The 16,653-nt window shown below is 45.5% G+C and overlaps 1 protein-coding gene across 8 annotated transcripts in view; it reads right to left on the bottom strand.

Moving 5' to 3' along the window:
- The window catches only part of ANKRD29 (ankyrin repeat domain 29), a 63,397-nt gene extending 49,664 nt beyond the window's left edge, over window positions 1-13,733 (bottom strand). For 2 of the 8 annotated variants that reach the window (XM_073006419.1, XM_073006421.1), the window contains exon 1: window positions 13,231-13,432. In XM_073006419.1, the coding sequence (XP_072862520.1) occupies window positions 13,231-13,251 (21 nt within the window). In that variant the 5' untranslated portion in view covers window positions 13,252-13,432. Of the gene's footprint in view, window positions 1-13,230 lie in introns of all 8 variants that reach the window. The other 6 variants (XM_073006422.1, XM_073006420.1, XM_007974448.3 and 3 more) reach the window with 5 other exon arrangements.
- Between the last annotated feature and the right edge of the window lie 2,920 nt (window positions 13,734-16,653).

Raw genomic sequence — 16,653 nt, 5'->3', positions numbered from 1 at the left:
CAGTTTCCTTTTTGCTTGAAATGAATTTTCCTCCATCCTTCAAGGCCAAGGCTCTGCTCAAATGCTATTTCCTCCCGGAAACATTCCAAATCTTTCTTCACCTCTAAGTGGGGCAAAATTTCTCCCAATTCTGACTTCTCAAAGGAGTTTACCTGCCCTTTTCCTAAGCCCTCAACGCTTTCTATCTGATTCCATCTACCTGTGTGAATGTTTCACTTTCCCTCCACCTAATTTTCTTTTTTTGCTTGTTTGTTTTGTTTTTGAGACAGAGTCTCGCTCCATTGCCAGGCTGGAGTGCAGTGGCGCAATCTTGGCTCACTGCAACCTCCCCCTCCTGGGTTCAAGCGATTCTCCTGCCTCAGCCTCCTGAGTAGCTGGGACTACAGGCATGCGCCACCATGCCCAGCTAATTTTTGTATTTTTAGTAGAGATAGGGTTTCACCATGTTGGCCAGGATGGTCTTGATCTGTTGACGTCGTGATCCTCCTCCCTCGGCCTCCCAAAGTGCTGGGATTACAGGCATGAGCCACCGCACCCGGCCCTCCATCTAATTTTCTTTGCTTCAGCTAGAACTTGCCAGAGATTTGTGTTGAGAACAAGGAACTTGGGGCAAATAATGCCATTACATGTCCTCATATGGATCCTTCATTCCACTGTTGGATCACTTTGTTTGTTTGAGACAGGGACTCACACTGTTGCCCAGGCTGGAGTGCAGTGGCATAGTTGTGCATATGACTCACTGTAGCCTCGACCTTTCAGGCTCAAGCTATCCTCCCACCTCAGAATCCTGAGTAGCTGAGACCACAGGCACATGCCACCACGACTGGCTAATTATTTTATTTTTTGTAGACAGGTTCTCGCTATGTTGCCCAGGCTGGTCTCGAACTCCTGGGCTCAAGCAATCTACCCACCTCGGCCTCCCAAAGTGCTGGGATTATAGGCGTGAGCCACCGCACTGGGCCTGCTGGGTTATTTTAAAGCTACAAAGTTAATTTTGGAGCCATACTTATGGAAAGCATGGAAGTAGAAAACAGGTCTTCCAAATGGGTAGCAGAGCTAACTGCAGTACATTCTTCTTCTCTAAAATAATTGATATGAGTTTGTAGAGAACAGTCCATGAAAGGGAGGAACTGGCTTTGGGACCAGACAGCTCACCCCAGCCCTGGAAAAGTAAGTTGGCCCTTGGGAGTCTCGGTTTCCTCTTGCTTAGATGGAGATCACAGTACCTGCCTTGAAGTTGACAGTAGTAAATGATGCTGATTTTTGCCTGATATTGTACCCAACACACCATAAATGCTGATTAAGTGCTAGTTTCCTTTCCTCCATTTACTTTTCTTTACAAAGTCAGAACCAATAGGCAAAATTAAATCCAGAGTATTGGTACTAATAAAGAATTCTGATAGTCTTAGGAAATTTTATAAAAGTATTCACATTGTTTAATAAAAGCACTTTTTTTGTGAGTGGGTTTAAAACATCTACCTGACTCAGAAGGCCTTTTTGCACAGTATGTCTTTTAAATATGTTGACATTGCATTAAATACAATGCTTCTCTAAGCTCAAAAGAAAATACTAACAATTTCAGCTACTCAACAAAGCCCTCTAAAACGAAAGGAGAGTGGCAGCAGTATTTGTGGGTGTGAGGATTTCATTTCAGAAGTCCTTCAGCACATACGCAGGTGTATGCCCTTGTGCATACTTGAATGAGAGAACGGCAAGGTGGGGAGTGATAAGCTAATAGCAAACATACTTTGAATAGTTTCCTGGCTCATTTAGGAGGAAAAAAAAATCACCTCCAATTTCAGGTAAACAATTCGCCTTTCCTAAAGGTGTAAATTTTGCTGTCCTGGAGTTTTCAAGGCAAACTGCAACCATGGTGTTCACACCAGCACTGCAGCTTAGGAACCAGGCTAGGTCCAATTTGTTCCAGCTGTCAGTAACTAGGCAAAGCAATGGCAAGGGAGGTTTGACCTGTATAATGAATCGTGAAACAAAGTCTTTTAACAAAGAGATTGCACAAGGCCAAAATGAAGTCTGGGAGGGTAAATCAGGCAGACAATGTAATATGCACCAGGGAACAGCTCTGCTAGCTTTTCCTGAAAGGTAAACACACAAGAATGATAAACTGTAATTCATTTGCAGGGACTCTGTCATTTCACCTTAACCCCAAACACCTTCAAAAGCCCATCTGCAAACAGCAAGTGTCTACTGTCATGACAAGATCTCTAGCCGGGGCCTCGCCTCCCTTTAGGATGGCCTTGGGGATTCCTCTCCAGCTGGGCTGGACATCCTGGTTTCCTATAAGGTTCTAGAAACTGAGCTTTGCGAAAAGCTATAAATATTTCATTTTCCGTCAAGGCTTAAGTTACTAAGAGGCAGCAACAGTGGGAATGGGAAGACTGGACAGACTGGAGACATTTTAAGGAGCTAAACTGCACAGCCTTGGTCTGTGATTGTATGTGCAGGAGAGGAGGGAATAGGAGAGTGGATTGACTCCTGATTTCTGGTTCCAGTGCCTGGCTGATCTTGGTGCCAATTCATGAAGGTTGGAAACACGGTATGAAGGACAGACTTTGGAAAAAAATGATGAGTTCAGGGTTGGACAAGCTGGGTTTCAAGTGCCTATGGGGCATCTAGGTGGCAATGTCTAGCGAAGAAATGGGCAGGTGCTCCTGTCACCCTATGACCGGCACATTTACTGGAGGTCAGAAATCTTGAGCTCACTCAGTGCAAAGTGCTTACTCTGGACCACGTGGCATATCTTCTGCACACACTAGCTTACTTCATCCTCATCCTTGCTCAGTGAAGTGGGCACTGGGACGATCCCATTTTACAGATGAGGTAAGTGAGAAATGGCAAGTCAGGCTTCAGCAACAGGCAGTCTCTTGCTTGAGGCTGCCCTTTAACTCCCCATCACACTGTTCTGTCTCCTGTGGAATTCTTCTGTGGACAGCTAGAAGTAAGGCAGCAGTGACCCTGGTGACCTCCTTCCTATCCTCCATCCCAAGCTCCTCTCCAGCTAAGACGGAAAGTCCCCAACCTTCCTTCTGTTTGGGGTCTATAGACATCACATTCCCTGGATAACTTCCAAATCTCCTCTGGGTATGATATGCACATAATCATAAATGGTGTGGAGAGAGACGGGGCCAGTCCTCTAGCCTTTAAAAGAGACGGTGCACGTGAAAATACGTCACAGAAGCTGTAAAACTCTTTACCAAGCATGCTATTACTATTTCATCTCTTTCTCGATTTTTCTGATCACTACAATAAAACCAAGGTGTTTCTCTCAGGCTTGCTGGTTGCAACTTTCTAAGTAACAGCAAGGACAACTAAGTTGAGATCTTGATCTGCATCAGGCAGTGTGCGAAACAATTTACTGCTTAAACTCATTTACTTCCAGGAGCAGCCCCCTGAGGTAGTACAGTCATGTAATATATAATGATAGGCTGCATATATGATGGTGACCCCCTAAGATTATAATACCATATTTTTACTGTATCTTTTCTTCGTTTACATGTGTTTAGATATGCAAATGCTCACCACTGTGTAACAACTGCCTACAGTATTCCATTCAGGAGCATGCTGTACAGTTTTGTCACCTAGGAGCAACAGGCTACACCATAGAGCCTAGCTGTGCAGTCAGCTACACTCTCTACATCTGTAGTAAGTGCACTCTCTGATGTCTGCACAATGAAGGAATAACCTAACGTGCATTTCTCAGAATGTGTCCTTGTTAAGTAATGTATAACTAATATAATTATTCCCATTTGTTCTTTTTTTTTTTTTAAGACGGAGTCTCATTCTGTCACCCAGGCTGGAGTGGAGTGGCACGATCTTGGCTCATTGCGACTTCTGCCTCCCGGGTTCAAGCGATTCTTCTGTCTCAGCCTCCCAAGTAGCTGGGATTACAGGCACCTGCCACCATGCCTGGCTAATTTTTGTATTATTGGTAGAGACGGGTTTCACCATATTGGCCAGGCTGGTCTCAAACTCCTGAGCTCAAGTGATCCGCCCGCCTTGGCCCCCAAAAGCGCTAGGATTACAGGCATGAGCCACTGCACCCAGCCTAGTCCCATGTTGTCTTTTATTTTTTACTTTTTAAGGGAAGGCCCCTCCCCTCCCCCCCTTCCCTCCCCTCCTCTCCCTTCCTCTTCCCTCTTTTAGATAGAGTCTCAATTTGTTGCCCAGGTTGGAGTGCAGTGGTGTAATCTTGGCTCACTGCAACCATGCCTGACACTAACCATGCCTGGCTAATTTTTGTACTTTTGGTAGAGCTAGCATTTCGCCAGGTTGATCTCACACCCCTGGCCTCAAGTAATCCACCTGCCTCAGTCTCCAGACTGATCTGACACTCCTGGCCTCAAGTAATCCACCTGCCTCAGTCTCCCAAAGCGCTGGGATTACAGGCATGAGCCACCACGCCTGGCCTATTATTCTCATTTTTAAGATGAAGAAATTGAGCATAGGAATGAGTTAGTCAAGGTCACGCAGTAGGGATCTTGGCTCATCCAAATAACAGAGCCGAGATTTAAATCCAAGTTTGGGCTGGGCGCAGTGTCTCACGCCTGTAATCTCAGCACTTTGGGAGGCCCAGGCGGGCGGATCATGAGGTCAAGAGATCGACACTATCCCGGCCAACATGGTGAAACTCTGTCTCTACTAAAAATACAAAAATTGGCTCGGCATGGTGGCACGCACCTGTAGTCCCAGCTACTCAGGAGGCTGAGGCAGGAGAATTGCTTGAATCCAGGAGGCGGAGGTTGTAGTGAGCCAAGATCATGCCACTGCATTCCAGTCTGGTGACAGAAAGAGACTCTGTCCCCCACCCACCAATAAATAAATAAATAAATAAATGCACGTAAGTCTGGGCTGGACACGGTGGCTCACGCCTATAATCCCAAGCACTTTGAGAGCTGAGGCAGGCGGATCACTTGAGCTCAGGAGTTTGAGACCAGTCTGGCTGACAACGCGAAACCCTGTCTCTACTAAAAACACAAAAATTAGCTGGGTGTGACGGGGCACATGCGCAATCCCAGCTACTCGGGAGGCTGAAGCAAGGAATTGCTTGAACCTGGGAGGTGGAGGTTGCAGTGAGCCAAGATGGCACCACTGCACTCCAACCTGGGTGACAGAGCAAGACCCTATCTCAAAAAAAAAAAAAAGAAAAAAAAGAAAAAGTCTGATAGTCTGGGTCCAGAGTCTGAGATCTTACATTTTACACCTTGTAGAAAATTGAGTGTAAGCTTCCACATTTGTCTTATTCCACATTTGTCATATTTTCTTCTCGCCCTACCTGCCCCCTTCCATTTACTGTCAGAAATTTGGCTAATACACTGCTCATCTGTACACTTCCAGAAATTGTAAAGGAAGGAATGGGAGAGGAAACACAGAGGAAAATTTATTTGTACGGAACTGGAATTCTAATTAAAAGCTAAGGGGGGTAGAGACTTAAACTATTAGTTTTAAAAGGTTTAGAGTAATGTGGACTTCAATCATATACTTATTAATTCAATCAAGATAATATTAGCTCTACTCAATAATGAATTTCTATGATATTAGAGGTGACATAAAATAAAGATGTAGTGAGGGATTGCAAAACTATATGCAGAAAGATGTTTTTGAGACATTACTGGCTATTCTAATCCACTGTCCCACTTCGTGCTAAGTATTTACAATTTTCAGAATGCTTAATAAACATTAAGCCTGTAAATCAAAAATAAAATTTTAAGCCCCCCAACTGACCGAGTGGACCCCCCTCTTGGCCCAGGGGATCCCAAAGAAAACCTGAAAAGTTCAGGCCATGACAGGAAGGGAGGTCTGATATACCTCATTACACCCTCCTCCCTTTGGAACTTAGGCGCAACAATTAACCAGCATTACCATTAAAATATAGTTCATAAGATTCACAAAACAGACTCTTTGTAGAATAAGGTACCCAACTCCAACCTGGCTGGGGTATAGCATCATATGACAGATAGCAGACCCTAAAGGAAATATGAAATTCTTTTTTTTCTTTTTTTTTTCGATACAGTCTCGCTCTGTCGCCCAGGCTGGAGTGCAGTGGCGCGATCTCGACTCACTGCAAGCTCCGCCTCGCAGGTTCAAGTGATTCTCCCGCCTCAGCCTCCCGAGTAGCTGGAATTACAGGCACATGCCACCATGCCTGGCTAATTTTTGTACTTTTTAGTAGAGACAGAGTTTCACTGTATTGGCCATATTGGCCAGGCTGGTCTCAGACTCCTGACCTCAGGTGATTCACCCGCCACCTGCCTCGGCCTCCCAAAGTGCTGGGATTACAGGTGTGAGCCACCACGCCTGGCTTCCTTTTAAAAAATAATTCTCTGAGTTTCCTTTTACTTTAAAAGATACTTCTAACCAACATGTATCTGTGTTCTCAAGCAGAAGAGATTAGGCATTGCCAGTTGTTAAAGGAAGTTTGCTGGAGGCAAAGTGGTACCAGTGAGAAGTCACTGATAACAGCATGATGGAAAAGCCGTCAAAAGTAGATGCAAAGGGGTCATGTGGTTCAGATGCAAGCAGCCCTACATACATTGATTGATTCTGAATCATCAAGCAGAGCCTAAATTGTGACTTATAACGCTCTATTTATTCTTCCACAGACTCGTCTAACAAAGCGGGGCCTTTTTACACATAGGCTTTGGAGACCCAGAGCCTAGGGCCTATGAGTCTTTCAGGAGCCTATGAAAATGAAAAAGTTAATCTGCGGTTCCCAAATCAAAGTTAATACATATTCAATTAAATAGCTACAAAACATAACACCCTGTCAACTTTATTAACTGCTAAATTTGGTATTCATAAAATACTGATGCCACATGAAAATCATTTGTAGGTCTGATCTGCTCACTGCATGAGAGTTACCAACCAACTATGACAACTGCAGAAAAATGGACAAAAGGTCAACTAAATGAGTAACTTACAGCCAAATCACTTAAAAAGTAGTATCACAAAATCCTTCCAAAAATTTTACAATAAAAAGTCTATTTTATTATTGTGGCTGTGGGTGCATTTTAATATGTTTGACAGGATGGGCGGTGGATGAAAGAATGTTGCTAATGCAAATCTCAGACTGGTCTGGGACTCTGCTCTGGACAGACCTTCCCTTCTGGAAGTCCATTTCATAGTAGTCAACTCCTCTTCATCCTTAGCCTAGGGCAGAGCACTCCCTCTCTCCCTGCCTCAACCTCCCCAGTGCCTGCTCCTGGTGGAGGCAAGGCCTTCTCCCACATCAGCACTGCAGTGAACAGGCCCACCTGGCTTCCAGGCCACTGCCCCTCCATTCAGGGGTATAAATCTCTGCTCCTTCAAGACTCAGGTCATGCCATCTTCCCATCCTCTACCTCACCTCACCTAGCAGTTGTCACCTCCCGATCGTTCTTCCTTATTCACAGAAAATGTTGGCACCTGGTTTGGCAGCTGCCTTTCTACCTACCCCAAATCCTGACTTCATCCTGGGCTTCACTTTACAAAACATCAACCCTCAACTTCACCTCCTTTCCCTTTACCCCAGTGGGAGAGGTTTCCTTCTGCCATTCTAGTTAATTCCACAGCAAATGGAACCCAGCTCAGGCTCACTGCCTCCAACTCCCTGAGAAATTCACTCAGCAAAATCGTCCCCACGCCTTCTCCACATTCCCTATTATGATTGAAAAATACCTTGAGATATAATCTACATAGATAAAATTCATCCTTTCAAAGTATACAATCCAGTGGGTTTTGGTGCAATCATAATAAGGTTGCACAACCATCACCACTATCTATTCCAGATTATCTACCCATCAACAATCACTTCCCATCCCCTTCTCTTCCCCAGCCCCTGGCAACCACTAGTCTACTTTCTGTCTCTATGGATTTGCTGATTTTGGACATTTTATATAAATGGAATCATCCAATATATGGCATTGTGTGTCTGGCTTCCTTCACTGAATATGTTTCCAAGTTTCATCTATGTTGTAGCATGTATTAGTGCTTCATTCCTTTTTATGGCTGAATGACAGTCCATTGTACAGATTACCACGTTATGGACTAAATGCTTGTGTTCCTCCCCAAATTCATATGTTGAAGCCCTAACCACCAATGTCTTGTGAGCCCAATCCCCTGCCCCAGTTGGACCAGAAAGCAGGACCCACCACTCAGTGAGTTCAGAAGGCAAAGCACTGAACCAAAGAGGATTATTCTCAAACTTTAAGTTCTAATAATATTTGCTTTGCTAGGTATTGGACTTGCTTGTGACCTGTCATTCCTTTCTACCAATTTCTTCTTCCTTTTGGGGTGGAAACATGTATCCTATGCCTGTCCCACCTTCGTATTTTAGAACCACAAAACTTGTTTGAGGTAGGCGTGGTGGCTCACGCCTGTAATCCCAACACTTTGGGAGGCCGAAGCAGGATTGCTTGAGTCCAGCAGTCTGAGATCAGCCTGGGCAACACAGGGAGACCCTCATCTCTACAAAACATAAAAAATATTAGCCAAGCATGGTGGTGCAAGCCTGTAGTCCCAGCTGCTTGGCAGACTGACGCAGGAGGATCCCTTGAGCCCCGGAAGTCAAGGCTGCAGTGAGTCATGATTGTATCAGCCTGGGTAGGCGACAGAGTGAGACCCTGTCTCAAAACAAAAGCAAGAACACAAAAAAACTTACCTGATTTCACAGGCTCACAGCTAGAGAAGAATTTCACTCGGAATGAATCATACCTTGAGTCTTACCCAGTATCTGATTTAGATATTTAGATGAGACTGTGGATTTTAGAGTTGATGCTGGAACAAGCTAAGACTCTGGGGACTGATGGGACGGAATGAATACATTTTGCACACAAGACAGACATGCCAGGAGGACAGGGGCTGAGGACCGAATGTTTGCATCCCCCCAAAATTCATGTGTTCAAGTCCTAATGCCCAGTGTGATGATTTTAGGAGGAGTTGTCTTTGGGAGTTAATTAAGTATAAAAGAGGTTGTGAAGGTATAGCCCCCAGGATGGAATTAATGCCCTTGAAAGACTTAGAGACACCAGGGCTTTCTCTCTTGGTCATGTGAGGAAACGGGGCACAGGTGGCCACCTGTAAGTCAGGAAAAGAGCCCACCAGCCACCTTGATCTCAAGATTTCCTAGCTCTAGAACTATGAGAAATAAATGTCTGTTGTTTAAGCCTCCCAATCTATGGTATTTATAATACATAACACTTTTTTTGTTTGTTTCTTTTGAGACAGAGTCTCACTCTGTCACCCAGGCTGGAGTGCAGTGGTACGACCTTGGCTCACTGCAACCTCTGTCTCTAGGGTTCAAGTGATTCTCCTGCCTCAGCCTCCCCAGTAACTGGGATTACAGGCACCCGCAATGACGTCCAGCTGATTGTCTTATTTTTAGTAGAAACAGGGTTTCACCATGTTGGCCAGGCTGGTCTTAAACTCCTGACCTCAGGTGATCCGCCACAGCCTCCCAAAGTGCTGGGATTACAGGGATGAGCCACTGTGCCTGGCCAACATTTTGTTTTTATCATCAGTTTATGGATATTTGGATTGTTTCCACTTTCTGGCTATTATGAATACTATTGCTATGAATCTTTATGTTCAAATTTTTGTGTGAACACGTTTTCATTTCTCATGGGTATATTCCTAGTAGTGAAATTGCTGGGTCATGTGGTAACTCTATATTTAACTTTTTGAGGCTGGGTGCGGTGGCTCATGCCTGTAATCCCAGCACTTTGGGAGGCCGAGGCAGGCGAATCACGAGGTCAAGAGATGGAGACCATCTTGGCCAACATGGTGAAACCTGGTCTCTACTAAAAACACAAAAATTAGCTGGGCATGGTGGCATGCGCCTGTAGTCTCAGCAACTCAGGAGGCTGAGGCAGGAGAATCGCTTGAACCCAGGAGGTGGAGGTTGCGGTGAGCTGAGATCACGCCACTGTATTCCAGCCTGACAACAGGGCGAGACTTCATCTCAAAAAAGACAAAAAACAAACAAAAAATTTTTTTTTTGAAGAAAGACAAGCATGGTTTTAAAAATGACTGCATCAGCCGGGCGTGGTGGCTCACGCCTATAATCCCAGCACTTTGGGAGGCCGAGGCAGGCGGATTACCTGAGGTCAGGAGTTCGAGACCAACCTAGTCAACATGGTGAAACTCCGTCTCTACTAAAAATGCAAAAATTAGCCAGGTGTGCTGGCACATGCCTGTAATCCCAGCTACTTGGAAAGCTGAGGCAGGAGAATTGCTTGAGTCTGGGACACAGAGGTTGCAGTGAGCCGAGATCGTGCCATTGCACTCCAGCCTGGCTGACAGAGCGAGACTATGTCTTAAAAAAAATAACTAGGGTGGGCGCGGTGGCTCAAGCCTGTAATCCCAGCACTTTGGGAGGCCGAGATGGGCGGATCACGAGGTCAGGAGATTGAGACCATCCTGGCTAACACGGTGAAACCCCATCTCTACTAAAAAAATACAAAAAAACTAGCCGGGCGAGGTGGCAGGCGCCTGCAGTCCCAGCTACTCGGGAGGCTGAGGCAGGAGAATGGCATAAACCCGGGAGGCGGAGCTTGCAGTGAGCCGAGATCCAGCCACTGCACTCCAGCCTGGGCGACACAGCGAGACTCCATCTCAAAAAATAAATAAATAAAATAAATAAATAAAAAATAAAAATAAAAATGACTGCATTATTTTATATTCCTACCAGCAATGCATGCAGATTCAATTTCTCCACATCCTTGCCAACATTCATCATTGTCTTGCTGATTAAAGCCATCCTAGCGGGTATGAAGTGGTATCTCATTACAGTTTTGTATTTGCATTTCCAAGACCATGGCTAATAATGTTAAGCATCTTTTCAAGTGCTTACTGGCCATTTGTAAGCTTCTTGGGAGAAATGTCTATTCACATGTCCACTTTAAAATTAGGCTTTATTTGTCTTTTTATTGTTGAAGTGCCTATTGTCATTTAAAGATGCTCAAGTCTCTACCATTTTAAAGCAAACAAACCCTTGGTCAATTCCAGATCCTTGCTGCAGCCACTGCCTTTTACAAAGAATCTCTGGGTCGGGTGCGGTGGCTCATGCCTCTAATCCCAGCAATTTGGGAGGCTGAGGTGGGCAGATCACGTGAGGTCAGGAGTTCGAGGCCAGGCTGGCCAACATGGTGAAACCCCGTCTCTACTAAAGATATAAAAAATTAGCTGGGCGTGGTGGCAGGCACCTGTAATCCCGGCTACTCAGGAGGCTAAGCCAGGAGAATTGCTTGAACCTGAGAGGTGGAGGTTGCAGTGAGCCGAGATTGTGCCACTGCATTCCAGCCTGGGTGACAAGGGCAACACTTTTTCTCAAAAAAAGAAAAAAAGAAAGAAAAAGAAAAATCTCTATTTCTTGCAGAATTTCTTGAAAGAGTTCTCCACACTTGTGGATTCTACCCACTCTCTTTCAAGCTATTGCAATCTGGCTCCTGATCCTAATACCATTGAAAGTGCTCTCGGCAAGGTCACCAGGGCCTATTCTGTTACTAAATCCAATGGACTTTTCAATTATTTATTTGATTTCCCCATGGCATTAATAAACATCAAAGCCCTCTTCATCTTTGTTGAAAGATTAGAGATCCTTGGTGTAAGTGACAACGCATGCTTCTGAGTTTTCTCATTTGTCTCTGGCTGCTCTTTCTAAAATCTTCTTCAAGATTTTGTCCTCAGTCCTCTTGTTTTCCACCTTTATATGGTTTCACTAGGCAATCATGTTCATTCCCATGGGTGCCTACTTAAACACTGTTGACTTCTAAATCTCATCTCTAGCTGCTGCCCAGACTTGCCTCCTGGGATTGAGGAGTGTATATCTGTCTAATCAACATCTCTGCTTGGATTCCCATCCATCCTCAAACTTTATCCCACACCAAACGTTTTATCTTTATCTCTCTTGCCTTCCCTACTGAATTATGTCGATTTAAAACTTTTAAAGTCGACCGGACGTAGTGGCTCATGCCTTTAACCCCAGCACTTTGGGAGGCCAAGGTGGGTGGATCACCTGAGGTCAGGTGGCCAACATGGTGGAACCCTGTCTCTACTAAAAATACAAAAAATTAGCTGGACACGGTGGCGCACGCCTGTAATCCCAGCTACGCTGGAGGGTGAGGAAGGAGAAATTGCTTGAACCCGGAGGCGGAGGTTGCAGTGAGCTGAGATCACACCATTGCACTCAGCCTGAGCAACAAGAGGGAAACTCCATCTCAGGGAAACAAACAAACAAATCTTTTAAAGTCATTCACATTCATCTACTTTGTTCCATTCTCACCACCTATGCACTGGCCCAGCACCATTTCTTAAAAAGATGACAACATCTCCCAGCTCCAACCCTCTTCTCCAAACCTAGCCAGAGATCTTTGTAACATGCACATCTCCCTGCTTACACGAGCTGTTGTCACTTCCCTGCTTACATGAGCTGTTGTCGGCAACGGGATTACAGTGGCTTCAGAGCCAGACACACTTGGGTTTCAGTCTTAACACCATAACTTATTGGCTGCAAAACCGTGGGTGAGTTAATTTCTCTACATCTTAGTTTTCTCATTAAAAAAAAAAAAAAAAAAAAAAGCCCCGAAGAGCATCTCCCATAGGTTTCCCCCAGGATTGAGACCATACACATCATGTCCTTGGTTCAGAGTCAGGCACATGTGAACTGTTTAATACATTTTAACTACTATTTTTATTAAAATCTTTCAGTCGAGGCAAATGAACCTCTTTCATCCTAAAATGTGGGGATTAGATGGAATGACTTTAATCACTCTTTTGAGACAAGACACCTTTGGACTCTGAAGCCTCCCTGGGTGCTGGCTACCCCTCCGGGGAGGAAGCAGACGTGGGCGCAGCTGATACTCCTGCATCAGGACGCTGAGGGTCAGGTTCGGGGACTCCTTCTGCTGCAGGACAGCGCTGACCCCGGCCTCTTCACCGCCCCCGACCTGTTACCCGGCGACAGTCCCCGCCGCCCCGTCGCCGGGCAGACTCAGTCGATCCACAGCCATGAGTGCGAAGCCTCTCAGGCAGGGCAGGCAGGCAAACCGCAAACCCACAGGACGCACCCAGCCCCGCCGCTTCCTCCCCGGCCTCGCCCCGGGCGGGAGGAGAGAGGAAGGAGGCGGCGGCGGGCAGCGGGCGGCGGGCGGCGCCCACCCCACCCCACCCCACCCGACCCCGCAGGCCAGGCCGCCAGAGCCCGGCCCCAGCCCCGGCCCCGGAGCCCGCGGCGCTCACCTTGAAGGACATCCTGCACATGTCCGCGGCCGCCCCAGCGGGAGCCCGCGCGCTTCAGGCCCGGGACGCCTGGTCCTCCCCGGCCCGTCACTCTCCCGCGGCGCTCGGCGTTCCGCAGAGGGGCGGCCTCCGACGCCGCGCGCTCCCGCCGCCCGGCCCGGCAGCAGCCGCCGCACACAGGGCCCGGCCGGAGGGGCGGCGCGGGGGCGCGCTCCGCTCCCGCGCGCGCACACTGCACATGGGGTGCCGCGTGGACGCGCTCCAGGACCTGCCCCACAGGCGCGTGCACAAACACCCCAAACTTCGCACGCACTGTGCACTCTCCACACACGTCCACACTCCAACACTCACTCATCCACACACACACTCTCCAAACTCCACACACATTGTGCATATGCTCCACATTCCACACACACACAGGTTCCACACACATTTTTCACCCTCACGCCCACTCACCCGCATGTACTCACGCGCAAACTCCATATATACCCTCCCAGACTGGTCTGCTGCAGAGGACTCCGACCTTCATCACAGCACAAATATTATAATGATGTAAAATGAAGCTTGAGGAAAAAATTCATACAATAGCTATTTTCATTATAATTTCTCGGTTTCCTGAGAAACTTTTTTTCTCCTGGGGAAAATATCTAGGAAACAAACCTTTTGATTGCACAAACAATAAGTGGTCTTTTCCTTTTCGAAGGAGAAAGGCCAATTTTGGAATAGACTCATACCCCTCCTCCTTCTCCTCATTGTTAATCCAGCAGTTACCTCCTCCTCTGGGTCTGATGCTGCAGCCCTGGAGTATTGCAGTATGTGTGTTTACTCCTGCTGCCTGCCCAGGATGGGTTTCAGGGAAGTACAACTGGGAGTTTTAAGTATAAAAGGTAATAATAGCTCTTCAAGAGCATTTTAGAAAAGTTAAAGTAAAAAAGTAGCCCAGGCACAGTGGCTCACGCCTATAATCCCAGCTCTTTGGGAGGCCAAGGCGGGCAGATCACTTGAGTCTAGGAGTTTGAGACCAGCCTGGACAACATGGCAAAACCTGTCTCTACTAAAAATACAAAAATTAGCCAGGCGTGGTGTTGTGGGAAGTCAGGGACCCCAAACGGAGGGACTGGCTGGAGCCGAGGCAGAGGAACATAAATTGTGAAGATTTCATGAACATTTATCACTTCCCTAATAGTATTCTTATAATTTCTTATGACTGTCTTTACTGCCATCAATCTCTGAACATAAATTGTGAAGATTTCATTTTAATATGGACATTTATCAGTTTCCAAAATTAGTACTGTTATAATTTCTTACACCTGTCTTACTTTAATCTCTTAATCCTGTTATCTTCGTCAGCTGTGATCAGGACCCTGTGATGATGGCATTAACTGTACAAATTGATTGTAAAACATGTGTGTTTGAACAATATGAAATCAGTGCACCTTGAAAATGAACAGAATAACAGCGATTTTAGGGAACAAAGGAAGACAACCATAAGGTCTGACACTGCCTGTGGGGTTGGGCAGAATAGAGCCATATTTTATTTCTTGCAGAGAACCTATAAACTGACATGCAAGTAGGAGAGATATCGCTAAATTCTTTTCCTAGCAAGGAATATAATATTAAGACCCTGGGAAAAGAATTGCATTCCTGAGGGGAGGTCTATAAATGGCCACTCTGGGAGTGTCTGTCTTATGTGGTTGAGATAAGGACTGAAATACACCCTGGTCTTCTGTGGTACCCTCAGACTCACTAGGGTGGGGAAAAACCCCACGCTGGTGAATTTGAGGTCAGACCAGTTCTCTGCTCCCAAACCCTGTTTTCTGTTGTTTAAGACGTTTATCAAGACAGTATGTGCACGACTGAACATAGATCCTCATCAGTAATTCTAATTTTGCCCTTTGCCTTGTGATCTTAGCTTTGCCTTTTGCCTTGTGATCTTTAATGGCCTCAGAAGCATGTGATCTTTGTAACCTACTTCCTGTTCGTACACCCCCTCCCCTTTTGAAGTCCTTAATAAAAACTTGCTGGTTTTGTGACTCAGGTGGGCATTATGGATCTACCAATATATGATGTCACCCCCAGCGGCCCAGCTGTAAAATTCCTCTCTTTGTACTCTTTCTCTTTATTTCTCAGACCAGCCGACACTTAGGGAAAATAGAAAGAACCTATGTTGAAATACTGGGTGCTGGTTCCCCTGGTACATTGTGGTGCACACCTGTAGTCCCAGCTACTTGGGAGGCTGAGGTGGGAGGATCACTTGAACCTGGGAGGTTGAGACTGCAGTGAGCCAAGACTGGGTCACAGCCCTCCAGCCTGGGCAACAGAGCAAGACCCTGTCTCAAAAATAGAAAATAAAAACAAAACAAAAAAATAGTATAAAAGTGGATGTCTTACCCCCTCTAACTATAAGAATCCACTCATTCACTCTCCCCCCTCAATTAAATTCGTAATGAATATTTAATTTAAAAGGTAAAAAACAACTACAAATAAAAGTTAGTAACAAAAATTTAAATGTTTAACCTTTATGAATAAATTGTATTACTTTGTGCTTAAAACAACCTTAAATAGAAAACATTCCAAACTTTTATAGAAAATTCCAATTTTAAAAATAAGGACTCAAAACTTTTTCCTTACCTTGAGTGTCTATAAATGATACAGTTTTTAAGTTGCCACACAACATTATTATATAAAATCAAGCATCAGAGGTTTTGCTTTAATAGTTTTTGTTTGTTTGTTTTTTCTTCTCTGATGGAGTTTCGCTCTTTTGCCCAGGCTGGAGTGAAGTGTCACTATCCTGGCTTACTGCAACCTCCAGCCCCAAGGTTCAAGTGATTCTTCTGCCTCAGCCTCCTGAGTAGCTGGGTTTATTGGTGCCTGCCACTATTCCTGGCTAATTTTTGTATTTTTAGTAGAGACAGGGTTTCACCATGTTGGCCAGGCTGGTCTCGAACTATTGACCTCAAGTGATCTACCTGGTTCGGCCTCCCAGGGTGCTAGGATTACAGGCATGAGCCACTGTGCCTGGCCTGCTTTAATAGTTTTGATAAACAACAGGGAGAAAGGAAAGAACTAATATTTTGAGTGTTTTCTAGGTACAAGGTGCTTTCCTTATAAACATTTTATGGGGTGAGTATTATACCCATTCCACAGATGAAAAAACTAGGGTTCTGAGAGATTGGAGTAATTTGCTAATAAGTGATAGGGCTAGGCATTTGTCTAGCTTCAAAGCCTGTTTCCTTTTCGTTACACTTTAGCTCAAAGCTGCTTTTCTCTGGCCAGGGTGCTGATGGCATTCTTGTCAGTCTCTGGAAAGAATGTACCTACCACTGTCTCATGCACATGGTTAAACTCATCTTCATATAAACAGCTCTGAAATGGAACAAAGCTCTCATGGTCATAACACGCAATTCTTTCTAAAATGGTCTA

This window comes from Chlorocebus sabaeus, chromosome 18, assembly GCF_047675955.1.
Source record: "Chlorocebus sabaeus isolate Y175 chromosome 18, mChlSab1.0.hap1, whole genome shotgun sequence".
Classification (NCBI taxonomy): domain Eukaryota; kingdom Metazoa; phylum Chordata; class Mammalia; order Primates; family Cercopithecidae; genus Chlorocebus; species Chlorocebus sabaeus.
The sequence above is the reverse complement of the archived record's forward strand: the minus strand, read 5'-3'. Positions and strand labels throughout refer to the sequence as shown.